Raw genomic sequence first — 27,515 nt, 5'->3', positions numbered from 1 at the left:
ACACGGGTGTCATGCTGATCGAAATTAATTTACCTAAACACAATTCATAAAATATTATCTCCGAAGCTTGTCGACTTAATATAATATTGGTATAATTCTTTGCTGTGGTGACTGAGAGCAGACATATGATCGCAAAGGGTTAAAGTAATGTGGTCCATTGTAGCAGTTTACACTGACAGTTAAAGAGCTTATTTAAGCATGCAAGCTAAGCAGACATAAAAACAAATAAATACTTACAGCACAGTTTTAGGTACAGAATTAATGACTGTCCTTTTAACATGAGGAATTACCTAAAAATAGACACAAATTAGTAATGAAAGTAACTTTTTTAAGGTAAACAAAAAACATTGTTACAGGGACATAAATTACAAAAGTGAAAGTTAAAAATATTTAAACTAAAAGGAATAAATAATAAAATACTCACTTTAATATAATTATATAAAAAAATTCAGTGTGCAAATTTGTTTTATTTTTTTTTCTACAAAATGAATATCAATTCCTGATACGATACGGTTTGAAAAAGTATAAAATGAATAACTCAGCGGTAAAAAATAAAAAATTCTTTTTTTCACTAAATGAATATTAATTCCTCATAGGTGTTGAAAAAGTAAACAATCAATAAATCAGTCCTCAAAAATGCTATGAAATAATGTAATTAAATTAAAACTGAAACATAAAAAAATTACATTTCTTTACTATAATTATATTACTATTAATACACATTACTTTTTTAATTAAATGTCGTTGATTTTAAATTACCTGCTAAATATACACACATTTTAAAAGCATAACTATAAAAAACAAAGTAAACTTGTGGTTTCAGATAAATTTAGAAATATTAATTTGCTGACAGTTGGCTGCTGCTGCTACTACCACATTGAATTTATCTCACCCAACGAAGGTAAAATAATCAAAAATTCAAAAATGTGCAACCAACTTCCTTTCTTTATTAATGATAGCTATAAGCTAGTAGACCTATTTGATGTTATCTTTAAACTATTTGCAGTTTAACTTACAACAATGGAGAATTCAAAGCAAATTAGAGAATTTTATTTTTCAAAAGACTCTCAAGAATGATTGAATTAAAAAAAAAAAAGGACTATGGCTAATATTAGCCTTTTCATCTATTTCTAAATTTTATGACACTAGCATAAATGGTTCTAGAGTTTTAAGAAAGAGAAACATAACTATTTGTTCAATTATTATAAGTTAACAATCAGCAGGGGTGATTGTGAGCCCAACTCAAAAAACCCGAAAATTTCTAGAGTAAAATCATTAATGATGCAGTTAAAATTTTTTATGCCTTTATAAGTTTAAATCATTGATATTTTCAGAACATTAAATTCTAAATAAATTATATGCAACATAATTTAAATTAATAATTATGTATAAGTTTACTTTTATACTCTAATCACACTTATTAGTCTACCAGAAAAAATATTTTCAAATGAGAGAGATGCCAAGTTTAAATTTTAGTTCTAATATTTTTAAATAAAATATACAAGATTTTTTTAAACATAAATGTGATTGATGATTTCTTGAAAATTCTGTACCTCTGATTTCCGGATTGCGGTTAACCAAAAATCCAGATTTTTTCCGGAGCACAGTCATCTCTGCAATCATAATGTGTGTAAACAAATTTTTAAATTACAATTATTTTCTCACGAGATTTTATTTTTGTTCTTTATTTAAAAACACGACAAATTAAATTGTTGACTCCCTGTTAAAAGTTAAAGCAAAAAACCATTATATAGCTTTCCTTATACATAAATATATAATATGCTTAAACTAATATATAATATGCTTAAACTAATATATAATATGCATAAATATATAATATGCTTAAACTTACTTTTGGAACATTTGTACACACCGGAGCATTTAGGGACGCAGCAGGCTTTTGTAATTTTACAATAACTTGAGGCTGGAATAATTAAAAAATATAATAAATAAATAAAAACTGAATACATTACAAAGGTAGAGTTTGCATAAATAGCATATTTTATTAATAGCATAGTATAAATACAGGTTTGTCACTCAAATTTGGAAAACAAATTCCCGCTACGTATTATGCACAATATATTAAGAGGAAAAACATAATCACTGTGCTCTAATATGAGCTATATTGAGCTAACTATATTAGCTATAATTGCTGAAAAATCTTAGAGAAAAAAGTAACAGCTGAACATACTTAAATAATGCTATAGTAAATGAAATAGTTCAGTATAACTGAAATATCCTTAAATATCTCATAGATTACACTTTGACTGGTCACTGTTTTTTAAGAGACGAAGAAAATAAAAAACAAATTTCCCTGTATTTTCACAGTTTGTAAAGGAAAAATCAAAATTTATAATTTATTTAAAAAAAAAAAAAAAAACTCTAGAAGCCATACAGTACAAAATATAACATTTGGCACAATTTTTACTTTTGATAAATAAAATAATTTTTTTTCAGTATTTCGATAAGTTTTAATACAACAAAATCTAAACTAATAGATTTTCCTTTTTGGAAACCTTCTGTGGTTTTGCATCACTTTAATTTCATACCATTTAAACAAAAAATTAAAGAGAAGTTTGAGAAAAGCACAGAGAACAGTTTTTTTAAAATTATACAATTAATTTTATTAGTATATTTTTTCATCCAATATAATTCCATATCAGTAAATTTTGTATTAATATCAGTACATGAAATCATTATTTTTATTCTATAATTACCTGAATTTCAGGAGCCGTTTTGTTGTTGGTAGGTACGGGTCTCTGGACAGGAATTTGATTAACCTAGTAATAAAAAAAAAATTATCACTAAAAAACAGTAATGAATTAAGATGAAAATCAATACTTTGAAAAATAAATAACTCATACATTTTAATACTACTAGCATTTTTACAATAGCAAATAATAATTCTTCGACCAGACACCAAAGATAAGAAAATTTGAAGAACCAGTACGAACAGTTTAGATGGATATAAAAAAAATTATGAACCAAAATAAAAAATAAGTACTGTTAAAGAGTTTTAAAGACTTAAGAATTTCATAAAGATTGTATGAAAATTGTAATGTATATATATATATATACTGAAATATTTAACACATCCAAACCCTGAAGATCCCTTATACTTCAAAAAAAGTAATTTGCTTTCTCAAGAAATTCTTTATAAAATAAAAATTATGAACCTTATAATGTTAATAATATCTTTTAATGCTCTGATGATATTCTATTTCAGTTACTTTTTTTTAGATGGATACAAATGTTTAAAAATACATGAAATTAGTATAATCATCATAAATTACATTTTAATTTAAAAGTAAAACAAAGTTCTTCCAAAATATTGGTCAGTGACTTAATAAATTGAAAATTGGTTTGCATATAATTCTCAATAAGATAATATGAGAGACAAGGAAATTAGAATTTGAGAAATTCTAAACATTTCAAAACAGCCAGTCTTTAAGTTTATTTTTTCAGTAAAAGCTTTTTTTAACTCAACTGATTTTTTCTCTTTAAATTACATTCAGTTTCGTCGACATTGTCTATCTCTCTTTTAATAAAGAATGGCATAGCTGCTGGTGATTTAAAAAAATGCATTAGAGATTTTTCTCTAAACTGATTTGTAATATGAAGCAATAATAAATTTATACAAATCATTAACAATTCTTGTAATTTATTCCTTATAGTGTAAAAAAAACGTGTTTTACTACTAATCATTCCTTAGAATAAAATATTTAATGCAACATAAAACACATTTATTTCTGATTCATAAAATAAAAGGAAGTTGTAAAAGCTAATAAAGATTTAAGTTAAGAGTAAGTGACATCAAGACATATTTTTACAAAAATTATTAGGACAGTTTAACAAAGTACTAAATTTTATGAGCTCTTTCTATAAACAAGACTTTCACAATTTTAAAAGAACATCAGATGATAAAACAAAAATATTTACTTTTTGAACAGTAGAATGTACAACAGATTGACTTGCAGTCGTATTATCACAAACAGTTGTAGTAGCTGTTACAGGAGGAGGTGCCGGCTTCACAACAGGAGTCTAAATATTACCCAAAAAAATATAATTTATAATTACAGTCCTTAACAGTGCAGAATGATTTACGTCCTACCAAGAATAATTATGTGTGTAATATGAATATAAAATTTCAGAATTATATTTTCATAATTAATCCAGTTTCGACCAAAGGTACGTAAATGCACCATTTCTATGAATATTTTTTACTAGCACTGTGATGTGTATGTTTCACTAATTTTATTTTTTCTGCTATTATCAAAAGTTCTGAAGATATCTATAAAATATTAGTAATTCAATTGGAATTAACACTTAAACTAAGCTAGTTTCTTAATTTGATTGTCTAATTCACCTTTCATTAACTAATTGACTAATTCACTTTTCAAAAGATGTATAATTACTCCATTTGAGATTAATCATATATTTTTATGATGGATTAAAGTTGCAAGTTCTGTAAATAATAAAAATAAACAAATTTCATAAAAAAAGTAGTGTTCGAGTAAATGATTTCTCCATTGATTTGTCCGATATATATAACCACATTTTAATTCTGAAATAAAACATTAATTTTCATGCCTGAAACTTTTTATTGCGTCTTAATGAATGCGATTTAAACTCAGTTCAATGAAAATAATACCACACTTAATAAAATTTCTATACTTGGCTTAAAATCGGTCAATTATTTCTATACTTGGCTTAAAATCGGTTAATTATATTTCAATTAATTGTAAATATGAAAACAAGACCTGTCGCTTTATACACAACATTGGAAGCAGTACGTTAAAGTGCCATAATGCTTATATGGTGGCATCGATCTTTTAAGGGTTCAAATTTTTTATTACAACTAAACTAATTATGCCTAATAACAAATATCTTGTGAGGAATAATGGAAATTTCTTTTTCATTCTACTGTAAAAAAACAAAAGACAAAAAGTAAGATCTGACATAAAAAGAACAAAGTTTCATCAGAAATATTTCAGAGAAAAGATATACATACGGGAAAATGATAAAACCATTTTAAGTATCATATTTCGCTTCTTGCTGAGATAATCATCTGTTACAATGAACTTCCACATATCTGATGTTATGATTATTATTTAATTTTTGCAGAATGTGTATTGCTTTGCTCTATGTTGGATACTGCCGCCACTGTTTCAAAAAAACTTTTTATAGAGCATGCATTGCTCCAAAATCGTTAAATAAAATAAGAAACTTTGAACATTCCTTTAGAATAATGTAAAAACTTTTTTATTATTTTACTTATGATTTAACACTAAAATATGACTATTCTATTCTATTCTTTAACTCGCAATGAAACAGGCAAAAATATATGCACATGAAATAAAATCATTAAAAAATGTGCTATAAAACACATATGAGATTAATTTGTGTGGAGCAAATTTATACATCAATATTTTTGTTTCAAAAGATTTAAGTATCAAATTTAAAACTGTACTCCCTTAGCAGAATTTACAGAACGAATCTGCAGCACTATCTTCATGAATCCAAATTTGTCTACGGCCTCGACCAAGTCAAACAGAGGTTATTATAGTAAAAAGTCAGCTTCATGAAACAAATCAAATATGAGGTTCTTGAAAAACTTTATATTGTTTGTTTAGTTATATTGTTTGTTTAGTTATATTGTTTGTTTGGCTTTGTAAAAAAACTGTGATAGCAAAAACAAACTTAGTGAAACTAACAGCTGGATTCATACATAAAAATTGTTGGCTATACAAGCCAAAACTTTTATTTATCTTTATTCAAAAAAAAAAAAATTCCTTTCTTTTTAAATGAGAAAAGGCTTGCAATAGCAGAATTTGAATGTTATATACCATAAATTCAAATTTAAAATAAACTTACACTGTGTGAAGAACCTTGCTTCAATAGGTTCACCAAATTCATGTTAGAATTCACAGGTTTCATAGTAGTATTCTGCTGCTGTTTCTCCAATTGCTGAATCGGGTGAGTTTTCATCTGAATAGGACGCGGTGGTGGCTCAGAAGACTCTACTTTAACAGACTGAAGTTGTTGCGATTTTTGAATGAGCTTTTCAATTTCTGCTTCCATCTTGCACTAATAATAATTTTACAATTAACATTTTATTCGTAACATCCAAACAAAATAGCAATTTAAAACTGGTTGCATGTGTGCAAGAAATAAGACATACTTTTTAATTATAAAAAAAAAAAATAAGTAAAATTGATTTCACCACTTAATAATGCTATAGCCAAAATAATAAAAATGCGTAAACATACCTCATTCAACGCAATAAAAATATTTAATGTTATAAAAAAAATGTAATTTAAACAACTCAGACAAATTTAGGTAAAGTAGGGAACCGATTATCCGGAACAATTGGGACCATCGATATTCCGGATAACTGATTTTTCCGGTTTTCTGAACCGCTGCAAAAAGCCGTTTTTTTATAGTTAAACCCAACTAAAAAAAAAAATTACAAATAATCTTTAAAAAAGGAAAAAAACGATGAAGTAATACACTAATGATTATTTCCACAATTATGGTAAGGTAAACATCTTTCAAAAAGGAACGAAAAATCCTAAAATCTTATGAGAAAAAAAAATGTATTTTTTTTTTTAAATTGGCGGGAAAACGAATCGAATTTTGTTCCGGTTTTTTGGTTTTCCGGTTTTCTGATTTCCGGATAACGGGTTCTGTACTGTACTAGATTTTAAAGCAATTCATTGCAAAAAAAAAAAAGTCTACGTACAATGCGCAAAAAAAAAAAAAAAATCTTACCGGATTTTCACGGACTAGAACTAGATCTTAATGACTTAAGTGGGTGATCTCAAATATGTAATTAATAAGCGCAGATGATATTTTAAGTTATGAAATCAAGCACAAAAACGTACTTTCCCTGAATAAACTTACTTTTTTTCCGACAGATTCGGATATTTGACCTTCAAAATATAGGGGGTAGATGCAATCCAGGAAATATGATAGGACCCCTTAATGTTAAATTACTGTAACTTCGCAGAGATACACCGGGTTGTTAATAATTAAAAACATACAACTTTGGTATCTGTGGCGTATCTAATGTGGCAATCTGTCTAGTGTATTATATCCCAGTACGTTTGAACTAAAAATCAAAGATTTGTGCTCATTTTTTTTTATTGCGGTCAAAATTGCAGCAATGGTTGCTCTAGCGTAAAGTCAATAATTTTTGAGTAAGCAAACAAAATTTTCTGATTTTTCTTTTTAAATTTTTTTATCATTAAACACAGAGAAATAATTAACTGTTTTCTGCCCAATTCAAACTACCTGGAATTCCATAGCTGGCTCTTGTATCGTGAATACCTGCTTCAGAAATACAATTTAGTTTACTGCTTTGTGGATTGTTTTACAATAAACCCTTAAATTGAAAAAATAAAGTAGGCAAACCATACTACGTTAGAAACACATTTTCCCACATCTCTTTCAACAAACAGAAGAAAAACAATTGACCCCTTTAAAAAAGAGGGGGGGGGGAAAGACTTAGCAAGAGGTCACATACCTGATTTTGAATTTGGTTTGCTCTGCAACCTTTGCCTTTATTTTGTCCTGTAATTTTTTGCTGAAGAGTAGCAAGCTGTTCAAGAACTTTTTGCAGCTCAGGTCCACGGTATTTCAGTGTTAGAAGCTCAGTTATTTCTTTTTGCAGCTTGGGAAGAATCTTTAAAAAAAAAATTAAGATCAACACATGATAAAAACAGCAAAAGATGAAATTCACTTATTCAATAATCATAAACAATACAAAATTTGAGAAATCAATAGGAAAGAAAAGAAGGACCCATTTCAAAATGTCTGAATAAAACAATTTGAATACAAGAATAATTCTAATAAAATAAACTACATTTTCACCTTTTCTTTTCTTTGGACTGATTTTTGAGATCTTCATACATAAAATGTTATTTTTTATTCCTTTAATTCAATTGAACATATGATAACTTTGGAAAATGATAGTCTTTAAAGTGCACATAGAAAGAGTGATATAAGTAAAATAATTTTTTTCCTAATATAATAGATTTTTTATTTAATCTTCCAACTCAACTATCTTCTTTGTAAAAAAAAATTAATTAATTAATAATAAAGAAATATTATGAATATCATTTGATTCTTTTTTTTTTATAAATAAAATTCCAAAATTCTGCTTATTTGAGTTTTACCGTTATCGTTATTGTATCTATAAATGTAGCTGTAATAAATTTATAGTATATACAATGATATAATACATTAATGTAATTTATAAATATGATTATCATATTGAAAATATAAGTTTGACAATTTTTACAATTACAATTTAGAAGATACTTTACTTTCCCAACCAGTTTACAAACGCGGACTGGTCAGCATTCGATTATTTTTCAGCTGCCAATTGTGTAAGATCTGATCATATGGATTTTAGATGGTTTTGAATATTAATTTAAATGTAATTGTAGTTGAACATTTCTTAAAAACAAAATACAGTAATATTTGTGGTATTTGTTGTAGCTCCCAGTTAACATCCTGTCCATAGAAAGTCGCACATACACCACAATAAATAAAATAAAAACAATTTAATGTCCCTTGGGCGACCAGGTACCATTTGATTTACGGACCGGTCTGCGGTCCACTGCCTTACATTACATCACTTGTCCAATGGCTTGTTACTTGCTGATATACACATATATATATTCCCTAATAATTTTTAACATTAGTTATAATATGGAAATAATATATATTCCTATATAATAAATAAACAAGGGTTAATAATTTTTACCAGATTTTTTCCCATGGTTTTTACTGGTGAAAACCCAACCCGTTCTTGTTAATTATTTCAAAATCCAGTTTTTATCTTTTAATTTTTAAAGACTTAAATTAAAAAGTGAACATACTTGATTTGGCACACTAGATGATATAGAGGAATGATTATGGCTGGACACTACAGCACCATTGTCAACGGCTTTCACAGCGTGTGGCGTCTCCTTATGAGTACACTTGGGTAATTCTGCTTGAATATTTTGAGAGCTACTACTCACATTATTCACATGCGAGTTCTGAATAATTTTGGGAATACTTTGGATACGCTGCTCATTAGGAACAACCAGTGTACGGTTCACTCTGTTTTGCACAGTTGACGTAACCACAGACGGTGCATGAGACACTATAATGTCCTCAGTCAGAAGCACCCTTTCAAAATTTCCAGGAAAAGACGTCCTTTGTACAACTATGGGAGTATTGTTTACACTTAAACTTTGTACAGATAATGGCACAAGAGTCGTAGTAGTTGTTGTAATAGTGGTGGTTGTCACTGATGAGTTTGTAGACACGCCTACACCAGGTGACAAAGCCAACGATGCTACATCAGGCACTGTGATTGCTGGAGCAGCATTCAACCTAGCAATCAGTGCAGAGTGATTGCGAGAAGAAGTTGATTCAGTTGAAACAACAGGAACTGATGCAGTGGATGTAACAGTAGGAAGGATTACAGGACAATTAGTCCTAGCATGAACTTGACCAGAAGGAACAAAATGCTGCTGCATCCTGGAGGGTCCACTAATTGTATTATGAGACTGGATGATGACACTTCCGTCTTGGGCCACGGCTACTTTAAGAGGCCCTAAGGTAGAATGATTTTGGGGCTGAAATGCAAAAATATTTTAATTAATAACTACAAATAACAAATAATTTTTAAAAAGAAAAATTATATGGTTGAGGAAAACTGCTCTCAACTCAATTGTCAAATGGGTATATGCAAAATAAAAATGGCTGTAATAGTGGTTCTACAAAAATAGTATTATGTCTCATTAGAAATGTGTTAGAAAGGCATTTTAATTTCAGTTAATTTTCAATGCAAACAAATGATTGATATCTGCAGTATCTTTCAAAAAATGAAAAATGCAAGGTCGATGGAATTAAAATAAAAGGTGAAGAAAGTGTTCTATTAGGATTGCTAGTTCTAGGGAATTTATTTTCACGAAACCACTCCAACACTATTTTGCAATTAACATATTCAGAAAAAATGTTTCTTTTTTTTTCCTAACGGCAGGCACTGAACCTTTTTCGTTCTTCGTCAAGAAAGATGCCTGAAGTGTTACTCATTTAACGCTACCCAGTGGGCACCTGTAAACCTAAGTCACGGAGGCAAGCAACATTACCCAAGTCACACCTACCTGTTTATAGGGTGGGCCACATTCACGCAATAGAGAACAACATACAGAGAGAAACATGAGATGCCCTCAGCAGGATTCAAATCCGCAGTCAAGCACGCTAACCACTCGACCATCTGGCTGGCGAAACAAAATTTATGCTTACCTATTTTTAGATTTTTGAAAAATAGGTTTGGCTTGAGTTGGAATAAAACTGACAAAAATACTACTAATACAAAATTAATGATGGTGCATAAATGAAAACTAGGTTATTGAGAACTATGTTGTTGTTGTAAGGTGCTTAGCTATCCCAATATAATAACAAATTTTTAAGATATTGTGCAGCCAATAGTACCTTTTACTGAAGGATTAAAAAACAAGAAACACATTTTGAAAATGGAACACGCCTAAATTAACAGATTGGAAGGAAGAAAGTTCTTAACAAATTATAATAACCCTTGCTACAAGTTATGAAAGAAGAAACTAATTCTCAGTTTTAAACATTCATTAGGGGAATAATATCTTCTGATAATCTCATCATACCATTATCAAGATAATTAAACTTCTGCCATTAAAAATTTTCTTAGAAGTTTTAAACTAATAGTTGTTTTCAGTATGTCAACTCATTATTTTCAAATACTAATTTTACTTACACAGCACTAAAAGATTTAAATAGCTTGGTTTATGTTCATAATGGTTGTAACAGATTCAATAAGGAAACAATTAAATAATAAGAATGCAAACTTACTTGTTCCAAAACTATCTGTTGTGACTGTAGTGTTGTGACTAAATGTGGAGATGGTACAAGGGATTGCTGCTGGGGTGGATCTTCCATTAAAGGCGAATTACAGTCAGGAGAAGGAAGTGGAGAATTTTCCGTGGGAACAATGCCATGTTCTTTCAATAATTCTTCAAGGTTAACGCTAGGAATTTTGGAAGATTTTGGAGGGGAATTTGACTTAGGAGAGCTTTCTATTTGGTGATTTTGGAGAGTCTGATTGGTAGGTAACTGTTGAGGAGGAGCCAAAGGCTGTGGCACTTGTATCACCTGAGGTGATGAGTGTTCTAAATGGCTAGAAAAAGGAACTGTACCAAACAAAGACTGTTGTGGCTGTTGTTGTAAGGCAGACTGTGGTGGATGAGATTGAAGGGATAAACCAGATATAACCCCTCCTTGGCCAGCTGCCATTACACTATGCATCGGAACTGTGACTGGGGCTAGCTGCGCGTTTCCCAACGTAGCAGTCTGAAGATGAGGAACAGCAATGGCCTGGCTGGGAGCAAAGAAAATGGGACCAGTGGGAGTTTGTATCTGTTGAAATTGAATACCATGATTCCCAACTACCCTCGGAGAAAGAATGAAATTCGACCTCAAGAACTGCTGTCCTTGGGATGTAGAGGATAGGATGCCACTATTAGGAATGCCAGCAGACGATAGGTTTATGTTCTGAGATGCCAATCCAGCATGAGCAATGTTATTGGGTATTACAATTGTTTGCTGGCCATGAATTGGTGATTTAGCAGGGGCAAACAAAGTCTGTGTATGCTGGCTAGGACCTTGGAGAGCTGCAATCAAGGTAGCATTGTTCTGGTTATTCGTTGAGTTCATTGATTGTGCAGGTGATGCACTGTTTTGCGGACGTAATGTTAGTTGAATGCTACCAGGTAAGTTAGTCAAATGGCCTAAGTTTCCTTGTATTACAATTGGACTTTGCCCTACTCCTGGAATAATTGGGTTAAGTACTATTGTACCAGATGGGCTAGAAAAAACACCAGGTTGACCTTGATTGATAACTAACTGACTTGGAGTGCCAGGCTGAAGTCCTACTCCAACTGTCCTTTGATTAGTAGTAACTGGTGTATGTGTTGGTTTAGGAGCAGGAGTTGGAGTTACAAATTGATTTGCACTACAGGTGGCAGGTTTCGGTAAAATTTGGGGTGGAACTTTGGGTTGAATAGGGCGAACTGCACAATGTGAAGTCCTAGATGATAATGTAACATTTGACTGAGCAGGTATCAATTGTACAACAGGCGTATTTACGGAAACAGTCGATGTCGCAACAGCGGAGGACACAGCTGTTAGTCTTTGATTAACTTGATGCTGAGACACTGGAGTTAATTGCTGCTGAAGAAAGAGTTGCTGCTGTTGTTGAAGAGTTAATTTTGGAGCAACTGATTGTTGATTGGCCAGAGCTGTTACAAATTGCGTAACGCTGCCGGAAGTTTGGAGGATTTGATTGTGTGATTGCTGGAAAGCAACAGATGGCATTGCAGTTTGAGTCCTTGATGAAGCGGGTGATAAGACGGGTGGTGCAGGTGACCAGGCAGGGGCAGGAGATGGAGTGTGAGAAGGCAGTGGTGATCTGGTTTGTTGTAGAGGAGAAGGTGGTGGCATACTATGTACAGATGATGGACCAGGTGACTTAACATTGTGAAGAGGTGTAAGGGATCTGGCAGATGCCGGAGAATGAGGATGCAAGGGCGTGTGGGTTATTGATGAAGGCAAATGATGAATTGTTGCTCCACTTGAAGAAGGGTGCTGATAGGTTTGTGGCGTCACGGCAGATGCTACCACTAGTGGCATACCACCCAATCCAGTAGTAGTAGCAGAAATTCCACCCTGAGCCAATAATGCTTGGCCATCTATTGCATAGCTAAAGCCCATTTGATCTTGTTGCTCAACTAAGTGTTCATTCGAAAGGTGATTTTGTAGAGTTGAATGTGAACTCTTCGATAGGTGTGGACTTTCAACAGCAGATTCTGGTGAAGTTCCATCCTGTGGATCCTATAAAAAAGATTTATGAATAAAGCAGCATATTCAAATTCTCCATATACACTCATATTCTGACATGTCACTTCATTAATAAGGGTAAATAATCATTGCTATAGATAAATACAGTACAGAACCCGTTATCCGGAAATCAGAAAACCGGAAAACCAAACAACCGGAACGAAATTCGATAAATTTTCCCGCCATTTAAAAAAAAATAATAAATAAAAATTTTTCCTCATAAGATTTCAAGATTTTTCTTTCTCTTTTGAAAGATGTTTACCTTACCATCATTTTGGAAACAATCATAAGTGTATTACTTAATCGTTTTTTCTTCTTTTTAAGATTATTTCCAAATATATATTTTTTTAGTTGAGTTTGACAATAAAAAAAACTGCTTTTTGTAGTGGTTCAGAAAACCGGAAGAATCAGTTATCCGGAATAGCGATGGTCTCGATCGTTCCGGATAACCGGTTCCCTACTGTATTGCTTTTGCTACAACCACATTCCAATGAAAATCGATTCAAACTTTAATTATATACTATTTACTCGGAAAGAAGCCTTATTGACTCACTTAAATTCAGATTTTCTTTTTAGACATATTTACTAAATATTCATTAAATATCTTGGAACAGATAATTGAAGAAGCAAAAATGAAATTTAGAGAAACCTATAAAGCATATAAAATACACATTGAAAGGTCTTTAATTAGAAATAGTATCTGGTTATTAACATAAAATACCAACAAAAATGCACCTGCATGATACATTGTCTATTAGAACGTTTCTTTGATTATAGTTTTTGTAGTTAATAAAACCGAAATGTCCAGAGGAATATTAGTGCCGATAATAAAGAATGAATGGTGTGTCAAATATGATGTAAAAGTAGGACAATATCTCAGCAAACTTTACTAGTCCAGTAAAATGTGTAGATCCAAAACAGCAAGGTAAAGAATTTGAATTTTGATTTCCATACAGTATTTATTTATGATTTTTTAACATACTAATTATTAGACTTTTCTAAAGTTAAAATATATAACCCAAGTACATATTTTTAAGTATATAAATATAACTAAGGCCAAGTATGTAAATACAACTAAAAATTTATTTGGCCATAGCATTCAACGTAAAGGTAAATATAAATTGATGATAAATTGGACAAAATAAAATGAGAGGAAACAACCAAGAAAAGTTAATTTAAACAATTTAATTAAAGTAACAATTAAGCACAGCAATAAATAATGTGCATCCAACACATCCAAGGCAAATCTGATTGTTTGTTGCTTAAATTGGTATTTTATTTATTAAATCTCTTTAATACTACATAAAAGTAAATCAAGTCAAGAAAACTCTACCATCTTGGATATAGAGAAATTATCAAATACTGTAAATTTTAATATCTTGCAAAATCATGTTAACTAAAAGAACAGCAAACAAATTCTAGGTAGGGTAATTAAGAACTTTATTTACATCGCACTAGAGCTGCACAATGGGATATTGGTGAGGGTCTGGGAAACCTCCCTGAGGATGATCTGAAGACATGCCATCACAATTTTGATCCTCTGCAGAGGAGATGGCACCCCTCCTTTAGTAGCCTGACGACTGTGGTCACTCCCTTTATGGTAGAACACTTTAACTAGGACCAATACCGCACAATCTCGGTCCCTAAGCAGACTGATTAAAGTGGTCACCCACCCACTTACTGAAAGCAGCTATTGATACTTGACTTTGGTGTTCTACTAGGAACCATGTCTTTACGAACAGTCCACAGCGGTACACAACAAAATTCTACTATCGTGAAATCTTAAATGTACTTACAAAAGTCTATTATCTAGTTCAAAGAATTCAGTAATCCTTTCAGAATATTTTTTAAACAGAAAGTATTTTTATTCTCGAATATCAGAGAAACAAAAAAATTTTCATAAAACATTATTTTAGATTCCAAGTATTTGTGTACTAAAAATTGATAGTACAATTTCACCAATCAGTTACTTCTTGGTTAAATTCAGGTTGCTAACCACCTAATATAATTTTATTCAAAAAAAAAAAAAAATATTCTTTAAAAAAAATTGAATGGAGTTTTACAAAGAAAAATTTAACACACCTGAATGAAATTTAACGACAAGCAAATCAAATTTTATTTGATGAAGAAAATTATAATTAAAAGGAAATAAGATAAGTTGATTCCTCAATAAAAAATATCATATTTTTTAAAACGCCTCAACTTTGTACTGCTCTCTCAAACTTAATAAAATGCTAAAAAATTAAAAACTATATTTACTATTATAAACTCTATTTATTTAAAAAAAAATTTCATTGATGTATTCGCAGTTTTAATGAATTTCGAATAATCAAGATATTATTTGATAACTGTATTTATTTTTATAATTTTAGTAATTATGTATTAAAAATAATCATATTAGTCCTTGGTTTGATTTTACATGAATATAATTTGTATAATTTTAGTAAAAAATTAAGTGTTGAAATTATTCGTATTTAGCATGCTGAAAAATAAATTCTATATGCCTAAAAAATATATTCTAAAAATACATTAAAAACTACACTGTAGACCACAAAATATTCTAGAAAACCCATGTTTTTAACAGCTGTGATAATAAAACTCTTGAGTATTTTCTTAAAAGCAAAATTCAAATTAGTTAGGCATATTCAATCAGATCTCTCAATTTTAAGAAAATACACATGAAATACTTTTTATTTCACAGAACAATTCATTTTTCTTTTACTTTAAGAAATTTTACTTTTTTAGATAATCTGAATTTGAAAATTGACAATTGGTGTCAATTTTCAAATTCTGTTTCAAATTAACTGTAGAATTTTCAATCAATTTAAGTTCATTGAGTGTACAAATCATAATTATTAATTGCTAAAATTTCATTTTGTTTTTCTTCTAACTTAAAAACGAATTATGTAAGAAAAATATAACAATACAGATTAAAAACTTGGCAAAAAACATTTGATTAATAAAAGACATTTGATGATTTATTCTACTTTGATTGCAATGTTAAGATTCTCAATTTTCTAATGCACAGATCATATAAAGTTTTAATTCTATTCAAAAATTACAATAAAAAAGACAATCAGAGTAATTCAATAACATCTTACACTGCTAATAAAACTTAGTTTTAAAAAACGTTTAATTAACTCTTAAATCATCGATTTACATAAAAGGGTAGAAGGAGGGAACACTTTTAGACATTTAAACACAAAAGGCCTTCAAGAGGACGCCATAGCATAGAAGAAACTGTTTGTCGCAAATTTTCTTTCACCTCCATTATCAATTTATAATATAAAAGAAAGAAAAAATGAGTTCAGGCAAACTTAGAGTAAACCATGAAATTTCAATTGATGAAAAAAAAAATCAAAATGCAAACAAATTATTAGAAGAGAGCTTACCCCTTGCATAATGGGCGATTTCACAGTATTGTGCATGTTGCAGACATGAAATTTATTAACTTTGATTACTCACAATTAAATAAAAAATTGAGTTGGGTGACTTTTTTTGTATTATAAAATCAGGAGACATGTCTTTCTTTGACCCAATGCATATTTAAAAAGTAATATGATTTTTAACACCTTTAAAATAAAAATTTGAGTGCTGCAGACATGACGCTGAAAAATATGGTTTTTAGAGCGTTTTTCTACGTTTACCAAAATCTCTGAATTTTATAAAATAAATTAAAACCTTTTTATAGGTAAGATTTCAGTAATTATTTATTTGTATAAAAAAAATCACTAGACTCTTTAAGAGATAAAATTATTTTCATGAAAAATTACCAAATTAAAAATAATGTGTATGCTGCGGCCAGGACGCTGCAGAAAATTTCTCATTACAAATAGCCTTCTTAGATGGTCATATATCATTAGAACATTACAGACTTCGTTTATTAAATAAAATAGATTAAATTATGATCGTTTAATTATTTATCTTTTTAATATTTTAAATTTTTAAACTTAGATTTTATAATAAAATTAATTACTCTTAATTACTTTAAGATACCTGGCAAAAGATGTGTAAAGAAATACATTACAATTTATATTATTTATCTTTAAAGCAAGTTCTGAATTGTATGAATAAAACCACGTGAAATGATCATGTGGCCAAAGTTTGGATCATGTTTCCAAATATTTAAGCTTGTTTACAGTTACAATTTGAAATGGTGTTAAAATGTCATATCTGTCTTGATTTTAGAAATTATTTGGCCAGGCCACCTATAGTTATCAAACAGTACAGCTACCCACTGGCCTTGTTCTAAAACTGCAGCTGATGCTAAAGCTTGTTGTTCTGAAGCTACGGCAAGTTTTGAAGGCAGTTTAGTAAATAATACAACTAAGTGCATGATTTGGGGACTTGAGAAAGGAAAATTTAACTGAAATAAGTGTTATAGGAAAGATGAAACGTAATAATCTTGTATGTGGGATTGATTTGCAGACTACAATGTTCTTTCAACATCAATGCCTCATGTTCGACACTGTCTTTGCTTATGAACATTATTTTTATATTTCCATCTGAAATTTTACAAGCCACTTCAAAAAAAAAAAAATAAGAAGATTTTGCATTAATGACAACTACTCTATCTCGCAATAAAGCTCACAAAACTACATTTTTTAGAATGCCGCCCAGTCCATCAAGAGCGTCCTTCTCATGAGCTGTTTCAAAGAATGACCAGTCAGCATCAATGTTGAATACTTTTTTCAGATAAGCTAAATTTGCAAATACAAATCAATTTTTGAATTGACTGGCAGTTCCATCATACAGGGGTAATTGTGAGCCCAAGCCAAAATTCCGGAAAATTTCTTGAGTTAAAAAAAAAAGTTTAAATTGAAAAAAATTTAAACAAGTTTATTTTTCCTTTTTCTCAATATTTCTTAATTTACTTAAAATATATTTACAATTTTACACATACCTATGATGACCTGGAGAAGTAATTAATATTTACAAATATGTATTTTTTTCTTGAGTTAATGATTATAACAACTATTTACTGATAAAAAATGAATATTAATCATGATTATAAGATTATAAAGTATCTCTCTGGCTCTCCCTTACAAATAAATAAAATAAACTGTGTTTTTAAGTTCCACCTTTGAAAATTTGATTTCCGGAAACTTCTGTGATCAATGATTTTTTTAAACGTCTGGACCTTCAACCTCCGGATCACTGTTAGCGAAAAATTCGGAAATCCGGATCTTTCCGGAGCACAATCAGCCCTGATCATACCAGTAATGTACTTTTGAACTTTTTTTTGATTCATTAAATTAATTTTTTTTGTTTCATTAGATGAGATAAAAAAATTTTATTAAACACATTCACACTATCTTTATTGTGTGATAGGTTCATCAAATATAATGGCATACGATTGATGGTTTAATCAGGGTGTGTAGCCAAATCTTTCAACAAAAAATAAGCACCTTTTAAGTACTTTTTAAGCACTCAAAAAATATTTTTAATTACTATATACATTAACAAAATGCAAAATAATTTTCAAAGACTTTACATGATCATGATAAAATAACTAGTTTCTGACAAAGAACTCTTTTTCTTGATTATATTAGCCACCATAAAATGATCAAGAGATTTTTTGGTTTCATATCAGAGGTTGAAAAATGAAGTCTGAAATTGAGAATATCTTGCAAAATGCAGCAATGTGTTGCACATGAGAGTACAATAATCTCACTGAACCTAGCTCGGTATATATTAGGGGTCTGTCAAGGTTTTTCTCAGAGGTACCTATTTTGTGAAAATTTAGACGTAATTTGTGAAAATTAAAAATTATATTTTAAAAAAAATCAACACAAAAATATGGATTTATCGTTTCTTACGAGACACAAAAATAAAATTTTAAGAAAAAGTTTTTTGTGTTTCCTAAAGTTGAATTTGTGAAGGTACCGCTAAACGGAAGTAAATTTGGCTTGGACAGACCCCTGTATATGCACTAATGGACTTGCGAGTATTTCATCAAACATGTAAAATTATTAGGGCTTTCATACGCTATGGACCTACGGTACTCCGAAACGAATAGTTAAAATGTTGAATAGATCAATGTGAAAAACACGCTTTTGCATAATATGTGGCATAAATCGACATGGTAACGAACAAAAATCTCATTTTTGAAAAAGGAAAATTAGCACTTTTTAAAAACACCCAATGAAAAAAGCACCTTTAAGGGCTTTTAAAAAACGAAAATCAAAAATAAGCACCTTTAAGCACTTTTTAAAAACCTACGCACAATGTTTTAATGAATTACTTCTACCATCCTTGAAATATGCAACACAAGTGAAGATTGTGACACTGTCCGACGCCAGTGTATTTGCCCTTTTAGAGGTTAAACATGTATAATATAAACTAGAAGTACTACACATTAAAGGTAATTTATACATAAAATAAAAAATTATTTTTTATTTTTGCACAAAAATGTAAATAATATTTTGCAACCAATAGCCTATTCGTATAAAATAGTTTTTAAATTCATTCCGTAATAGGCTTATTTTTTCTAAGCAATAAAATACTTTGTTTATATTTAATTTATATAACACATAACTCATCTTCCATAAAGTTTGTCCAAGTTTACCAGCTTAAAACTATCACAAAAAAAGACAAGCATTGACTTAGCTTAACATTTACAAGTGACTATTTTGCCCCTCTTTATTTAGTTATTACAGAGTAGGGAGGGTTTTTTTTTAATTATTTGGCCTTTAAAACTATTTATTATCACCCTACAATGCTTCTGAGAAATATATGTAAGAAATTAAATAATGAATAATGTAAGAAATTAAATAATGAATAACATAAGAAATTAAATAATGAATGATAGAAATTATATAAGAAATTAAACACATGATGATTATTCTTCCAATGGAAGAGTTGGCATTGACATAAGCATAAACAATGACATAAATAGCAAACAAATCATAAATAAAAAATGAAAATAAAAAGCACAGGCAATATAAATAAAAAAATACTTTCATGCATGAATCTCTAAACATATTTATCATGAAATACATAGAAAAAAAATTTTTTTTAAACACTAATGCATGTAATAAGAGGCTTCAACCTTTCAAATAAAAATTTACTATTCAATGTGTAGAAAGTTGGGGATGAAAGGTAAATAATTTTGAATCATTGATATTTAACTTTCACAGATATATTGTTATTTACTCTTTTCAGCAGTATCTATTGAAGCATGTAAAATAAGTGACCCAATATAACAAGAAAGTGACCCAATCAGAAACTGAGAAAAATAATGTGCAGTATTTAAAATTTGCAACGGAATTTTCTATACCAATACAATTCTACAATCAGCATTTTTATAGCAGGGTTGTCATTTAAATCTGGAAAAACAAGTCCCTGTTTTCCCTGTACATATTATACAAAATAGAGGAAAAACACAATCACTGTGCTCTTGCATGAGCTATTGTGGGCTAACTATACTAGTTATAATTGCCAAAAAATCTTAAGTAAAAAAGAAATAGCTGAACATACTTAAAACAAATAATGCTATAGTGAATGAACTAGATAAATATAGCTGAAATATCATCCTTAAATATTGCACTTTGAGTGGTTACCATTTCTTGAAAGACGAAAATAAGAAACAGAATTCCCTGCATTTTCCCAGTTTCTAAAAAAAAAATTCTCTGTATTTTCCAGATTTTCCCAGTGGAATGGCAACCCTGTACCAGTTTTAATTGCTGGAAAAACTTAAATGTAAAAAAGGAACAGTTGAGCATACTTAAATAATGCTATTGTAAAGGAAATAGTTAAGTATAGCTGAAATATCTTCCTTAAATATCCCGAAGATTACGGTTTAAGTGGTCACCATTTTCTAAAAGACGAAAGTTAAAAAACAAAATTCCCTGTTAGTAAAGAAAAACTCAAAATTCCCTGCTAATTTTTAAATTTCCTGCTCTCCATGTGGAGTGGCAACCTTATCTGTGTACCACTGACTAAATTTTCTTTTTTTTTCTACAGGAGCTCAGAAAAAAATCTCATCTAAAACATGAAAATCAAAGAATAAATCTGAGAATCAAAGATAGTGGCAGATTATTTTCTCAAAGTCTTTTGTTTCCAACATTCTTTTTGATCATGGAAATTATTCAACAGCATAATACCTTTAAACAGGGTGCGTAGCCAAATCTTTCAGCAAAAAAATAAGCACTTTTGAGTATATAAGTACTTTTTAAGCACTCAAAAATTTTTTAAATGGTTATGTACATTAGCAAAATAATTTTCAAAGACTTTACACGATAATGATAAAAATAACTAGTTTCTGACAAAGAACTCTTTTCTTGATTATATTAGCTATTAAAAAAAGATCGTAAGATTTATCGGTTCATTTTCAGAGATTGGATGGAAAATGAAGCTTGAAACGGAGAATATCTTGCAAAATGCAGCAGAGTTCCAGATGAGAGTGCAATAATTTCACCGAACCCAGCTCAGAAGACGCACATGCGAATTCTCAAGTTTAACAACAAACATGTAAAATGATTGGCGCTTTCATACGCTATGAACCGGCGTTAAGTCGAATTGGATTGTGGTTGAATGAATTGTGGAAACGTTGAAGAGAACAATGTGAAAACCATGCTTTCGCATAAAACATGATAAAAATCTAAAAAGTAAAAAATATCTCATTTTCGAAAAAGGAACATTAAGCACTTTTTAAAAACACCCAATGAAAAAAAAGCACCATTAAGTGCTCTTAAAAAACAAAAATAAGCTCCTTTATGCACTTTTTAAAAATGCTAATCAAGGATGAGATTTTTAAAAGGATGAGAATTTATGGTGTCACTTTATTAGATTTGGAGAACTTTTATATTGTTTCTTACTTAGGACAAGTAATTTAATATTGTATACTTGTCATTTTCAGAAACTTATTTTTATTTCCGTTAGAGTTCGTAATAGCAGTACTTAAAATCAAAAAATTTTTCTGAAATCTAAAAACAAGCAAACAAATAACATTAAACTATCTTTTTTGAAAATACTGATTGCAGAAATGTGTCAGTATAATTTTGCTGCAAAATATTTGAAGATATCCTAGTACAATGCCCCTTTTATTTCTCTCAAAGAGGTCTAACTTAGCAATGAATTAGTATTTTATAAGTTTTAAAGGACACTGCAGATTAGATTAAATATCAATCAAAAAAATTTGGTCACCAGGGAAGCCTCTTAACACTGACTTAAATAATGATATAATTCTTAATGATGGATGAAAAAAGGATGCATGCTTAAAAATATATGACGAATTATGAGGGATGATTTTTTTAAAAAAATTATTAAATTTTATTATGACTTGAATAACAGATTAAAATTATTGCTGAAGAATTTTTTTTGTAGGTTATATGAAGAAAAAAAAATGGCCAAGAGCCAAATAGTCTATTAAATAATTTGCACTCTTTAAATTAAAGTGTGCAATATAAACAAATATAAATGCCTAACTATGAAATTGATTTTTAACCAGCTATTTTTAAATAATAAAACAAGGTTTAAATCAATACTTTAGGAGGAGTTTCTTACCTCTAAAAGAAAATCCAGCTGGTTAAAGTCTAAATAAGGTTCAGTACTCAGCATATTCATTAACACTCAAAGAAAATCTTGAAACTAAAAAAACTAAATAAAAAATAAAAACCCAAAAACAAGGGCTAATTTTTGTTTTTGTTTATATATATAGATATATATATATATATATATATTTTACATGGAGACCTTTCAGAACTTCATGGAGGGGCAAACTGGGCGAAATTTTTTATTCAATATTTACATCTGAAAATGAAACACAAAATAAAAAAATTAGATATATGTGGAGCTTAAAAACATCTGTTGAAGTTCAGTAGAAAATGCTCAAAACAATCTTTTTTTTTTTAAATCCAAAAACAAAAAGGGTGTTTGTTTTTTTCAAAGAAAAAAGTAAAAAATTAACAGCATGCAAAACAAGCAAAATTAAGAATTACTTCATATCATAAATTAAACAATATTTATCACAATAAAATTAATGGATAATTGATAAACATTGAATTAAAAATAACTTATATTCTTCCATCATGCAGCCAAAAGAAACAATTATGTTAATTCAAAATATCCCCCCTTCCCATTACTAACTTACCCTCACAATATTTTTAAAATATCAGAAACTGAAAATATGGGTTAGTTACAACACTAATTGGTTAAATACAAATAAATAAATAAATAAGGAATATTTGTGCAGGACATTGCAACTATTTGAGTTAAGAAGAAAAATGAAGAAGTTTATTTTGGACACTTAAACACAGAGGGCATACACGACAGATAGAACTTGACCAAAGATGTTAAAGAATGTTATTTTGTGCAAATTGAAAATTTATAAATGAAATAGAAATGGAAGACATTTGAGTACTGACAGATTCAGATGATTTTAAAAGTATGCATACACATTTCTGCCGTTTTCATATACTGTTGACAAAACAAATTTTCAGTAGAATAAATAAAGATAGCCAAGATAAAAGGTAACTAAAAGAACAATTTTTGTTAGGAAACCAAAAAGAATTAAAAATTTTCTTCTCAAGTATACTTACTTTGGAATTATCATCACTGCCACTCTCCAAAAATGATTGTAGCAATTTAGGATCACTAAAAAATTTTAAAAAATTACTGTTTGATTCACATTTTTATTTATACGATTAAATCTTAACCAATACTAAAAATCAAATATGTAAAAAAAATAACCTTTGAAACTTTAAAACAATTGTACATTAAATTTTTTAATTAAAAGTTTTAAAATTTTATATTTAAAATAATTATTGGAACAAAATTAATCCAATAATTTCCGAGTTTTTGCAAACGATTTCATTCATATCTTATACTTTGTCATTTAAAATCAAATAGTTTAACATTATGTAAAAAATTTTATAATATGCACTGTAAAATTTTTTATGTATTAAATAAAATAATAAATAATTAAGGAAAAATTTTTTTTTTCCATGAAACTATTTTCGAGTAAATGAGTTTCACAAGTGGGTGTATTAATTTTTTGAATTTCATGCTAAGTTTAGGATATAAAACCAAAAAGTGAAATTAACAATCAAGGGTCCAAACTTTTAACTACTCGAATCTAATCTGTTGAAAGTTTGAGTATTCTGAGAAAAGATGTTTATGTGTCATATTCCATAACTTAATAAATAAATTAGCATACTTGAAGTCAACATTTCAAACAGGTAAGAAAGGTTTTTAAACAGGGTTGGGGTTTTGCCATCAAAAACTGGTTTTTGACATGACAGTGGTAAAAACCGTGTTTTTACCGGTAAAAACCGTCAAAACCCTACTGTTCTCTTTAATTTATGGCATATAGCAGGCAATATATTATTTTCACATAATTGCCTTGTTAAATAAATGTTGTAAATGATTGCTATTGATTTTGCAACTATAAACATGTATTCTTATAGAAGGATATACACTCATATAGAAATATTGTAATATACTTATTGAAAATAGTGATACTTACTTTTATCATTATACTTTGATTTACAAAGGATTCAAAATTTTGCACTTCTTAATTGTTAGAAATAAACAAACAAACAAAAAAGCTTGGAACTACTAATAAATTCAAGAACTAAAAAGAAGAATTTTGGCATTTCTTAAATATTAGAAATAAGCTAAACAAAACTTTTAAAGCTTGTAACTACTAACAAACTCTAAGCCAAGAATGACTTGACATTCTTCAGTAATGTAATATGCCAAACAAAATTATGCTTGGAAATGTTGAAAATTTTGCTTAGTATCCTAATATTTACTTCAAATAGTATGTTTTTGATATAATCATGTTGGGAAAATGCAAGAATCTGTTCTTAAATATCTTTTAACAACTTTTTTTCTAATTTTATTGCCCAAAAATGAATTAATTTTAAATTATAAGCAGTTAAACTCAAAAATACAGTTTTACCAAAACTATGGGTTTTTGACAGTTTTCGACGTTTTTGACAGAGGGTTTTTTGACATGACGGTAAAAACCATGGTATAAACCGGTAAAAACCGTCACGTGTCAAAAAATTGCCAACCCTGTTTTTAATACATAAAAGTTTAGCCAAGTTGTTCAGAGTGATATTTTCTTTTTATCACGGTACTGAAAAAAGATATGCAAATGTAATATTTAACACAGGGTGCGTAGCCAAATCAATTCCACAAAAAATAAGCACGTTTTAAGAACTCAAAAATATTTTTAAGCACTATATACATTAATAAAATGCAAAATAATTTTCGAAGACTTTACATGATCATGATAAAATAACTAGTTTCTGACAAAGAACTCTTTTCTTAATTATATTAATCAACATAAAGGTATCGAAACATTTTTCGGTTCAATATCAGAGGGTGGAAAACGAAGCCTGAAATTGAGAATATCTTACAAAATGGAGCAGAGTGGCACATGAGAGTTCAGTAATCTCACCGAACCCAGATCAGTAGACGCACACGCGGTTTTGCAAGTATTTAATCAAACATGTAAAATGATTGGTGCCTTCATACGCTATGGAGCGGCAGTACATCAAAATGGATTGTGGTTGAATAAATTGTGAACATGTTGAATAGAACAATGTGAAAACACTTGGTGAAAATCGACATGGTAAAGAAAATATCTCATTTTCAAAAAGGGAAAATTAAGCACTTTTTAAAAAACACCCAGAGTAAAAAGCACCTTTAAGGGCTTTTAAAAAACAAAAATAAGCACCTTTAAGCACTTTTTAAAAACACCATGTAACATTCATACAGAAATAATGACATTTAATGAGATAAAAAGAAATAATAAAAATTGCTTACTTAATCACGTCAAGTAGACAACGGCCTCCATCGTCCATTGCCAAACTGCATGCTAAGAAATATTCAAGAGTATTAACTACACAATATTAACTACACACAATATTAATTTGTTACAAAATTAATGAAAACTAATTAATCGTCCTTTAAAAATCTAAAAAAGCAATTGAATCAGACTTTCGAAATACAAATCATTGTATGACAGATCATATATATGTTAAACAGAGCACAATTTAATTTTTCAAAATCAGAAGCAAAGTTTGCTGGTGCTAAATAATACTGCTTGCAATATCAGGTTTTATATAAAAAAAATTGTTATCAAAATCTGAATTGAGCATTAAAACAATCATGTAATAACAATTCACTCATAACGTTTTTATAATACAGTACAGAACCCGTTATCCGGAAATCAGAAAACCGGAAAACCAAAAAACCGGAACGAAATTCGATAAATTTTCTCGCAATTTTTAAAAAAAAAATTTTTTTTCCTCATAAGATTTTACGATTTTTCTTTCTTTTTTTTAACGATGTTTACCTTACCATCATTCGGAAATAATCATTAGTGTATTACTTCAGCGTTTTTTCTTATTTTTAAGATTATTTCCAAATTTTTTTTTCTTTTAGTTGGGTTTAACAATAAAAAAAACGGCTTTTTGTAGCGATTCAGAAAACCGGAAAAATCAGTTATCCGGAATAGCGATGGTCCCGACCGTTCCGGATAATCGGTTCCCTACTGTATAGTCACTTGTAAATAATAAATACCCGGTGGTGGCTACGAGTTATACCATTCGAGTTGGTCCCTTTCTGTGATGTTTTTTTTAGTTTCTCGCGGGCTACTGCCGGGAAGTTTCCAAGACTTGGCGATTATTCTGCCACAGATCACGATACGGAAATCTCCCCACCCTGACTTTTCACATTTTTAAAACATCTAGAATTCGGGCATTTTCCAATAACAGCTTAAATTTATAGGTTCCAGTACTCCAGTATTGTCAATTGTAGCGCCTTTAAATACTTTTCTTTTCTTCAAAAAATTAGCAATCCTTGATTGTCAGATTTTTTAAGCAGCATCAACTTGCCTCAATCCTTGATCAATTTCCAAAATGATTTTTAACTTTTCTTCAAATAATAACGCTTTACACCAGACCATCACTTTTAACAGAAAAAATTAACAGAATATCCTACAAAATGGTCTGAAGTGAGTAACGACTAACCTACTAACGAGAAGATTTTAAAGTGACCATTCTGAAATAGAAAAAAGCCTCCTATAAACAATCTGAAACTAAGAACCTTTTCAGGTAGATGCTTTGCAGATAAAAACAAGGCTGCCACTCAAACCTGGAAAAAACATTCCCTGTGTTTTCCCTGTACACATCATACACTATATATTAAGAGGAAACACAACAATTACTGTGTTCTTGTGTGAGCTATATTGAGCTAACTATATTTATTAGTTTTAATTGCTGGAAAAACTTGGAGGGGAAAAAAAGGAACAGCAGAACTGAACATACTTAAATAATGAAATTAATCAAAATAATAATAAATGAAATGAACAAAAAAAATAATAATAAATGAAGAAAAAACTTTAACAAAAATGTTTAGGAGATACTAAAAATAATTAGACATTAAGATAAATGAGACATTGAAGAAAAATTAGTAAAAAATTGGAAAAAACATGACAATCAAAGCTGATGTCATCAGAGGGTACCAGTCCTGAATTGTCATAAAATGCATAACTACCTATCATAAAAAAGCTTATAAAAAAATCAAAGTTTATATCAAAAAGTAAAATAGAAAAAATAAAAATAAATCTT

The 27,515-nt window shown here is 29.3% G+C and overlaps 1 protein-coding gene across 9 annotated transcripts in view; it reads right to left on the bottom strand.

Moving 5' to 3' along the window:
- The window catches only part of LOC107446184 (uncharacterized), a 50,365-nt gene that overhangs the window by 8,000 nt on the left and 14,850 nt on the right, over positions 1 to 27,515 (bottom strand). For 8 of the 9 annotated variants that reach the window (XM_087161748.1, XM_087161747.1, XM_087161753.1 and 5 more), the window contains exons 3-12: positions 25,708 to 25,759; positions 23,472 to 23,526; positions 10,888 to 12,924; positions 8,886 to 9,632; positions 7,526 to 7,684; positions 5,875 to 6,087; positions 3,940 to 4,041; positions 2,718 to 2,780; positions 1,853 to 1,924; positions 238 to 290 (exon numbers count right to left, since the gene is read on the bottom strand). In XM_087161748.1, the coding sequence (XP_087017874.1) occupies positions 238 to 290; positions 1,853 to 1,924; positions 2,718 to 2,780; positions 3,940 to 4,041; positions 5,875 to 6,087; positions 7,526 to 7,684; positions 8,886 to 9,632; positions 10,888 to 12,924; positions 23,472 to 23,526; positions 25,708 to 25,759 (3,553 nt within the window). Of the gene's footprint in view, positions 1 to 237; positions 291 to 1,852; positions 1,925 to 2,717; positions 2,781 to 3,939; positions 4,042 to 5,874; positions 6,088 to 7,525; positions 7,685 to 8,885; positions 9,633 to 10,887; positions 12,925 to 22,437; positions 22,630 to 23,471; positions 23,527 to 25,707; positions 25,760 to 27,515 lie in introns of those variants that run through there. The other variant, XM_087161754.1, reaches the window with a different exon arrangement.

Source organism: Parasteatoda tepidariorum, chromosome 4 (genome assembly GCF_982258835.1).
Source record: "Parasteatoda tepidariorum strain Cologne lab strain chromosome 4, Ptep-v5.0, whole genome shotgun sequence".
In the NCBI taxonomy this organism is placed as follows: domain Eukaryota; kingdom Metazoa; phylum Arthropoda; class Arachnida; order Araneae; family Theridiidae; genus Parasteatoda; species Parasteatoda tepidariorum.
The sequence above is the reverse complement of the archived record's forward strand: the minus strand, read 5'-3'. Positions and strand labels throughout refer to the sequence as shown.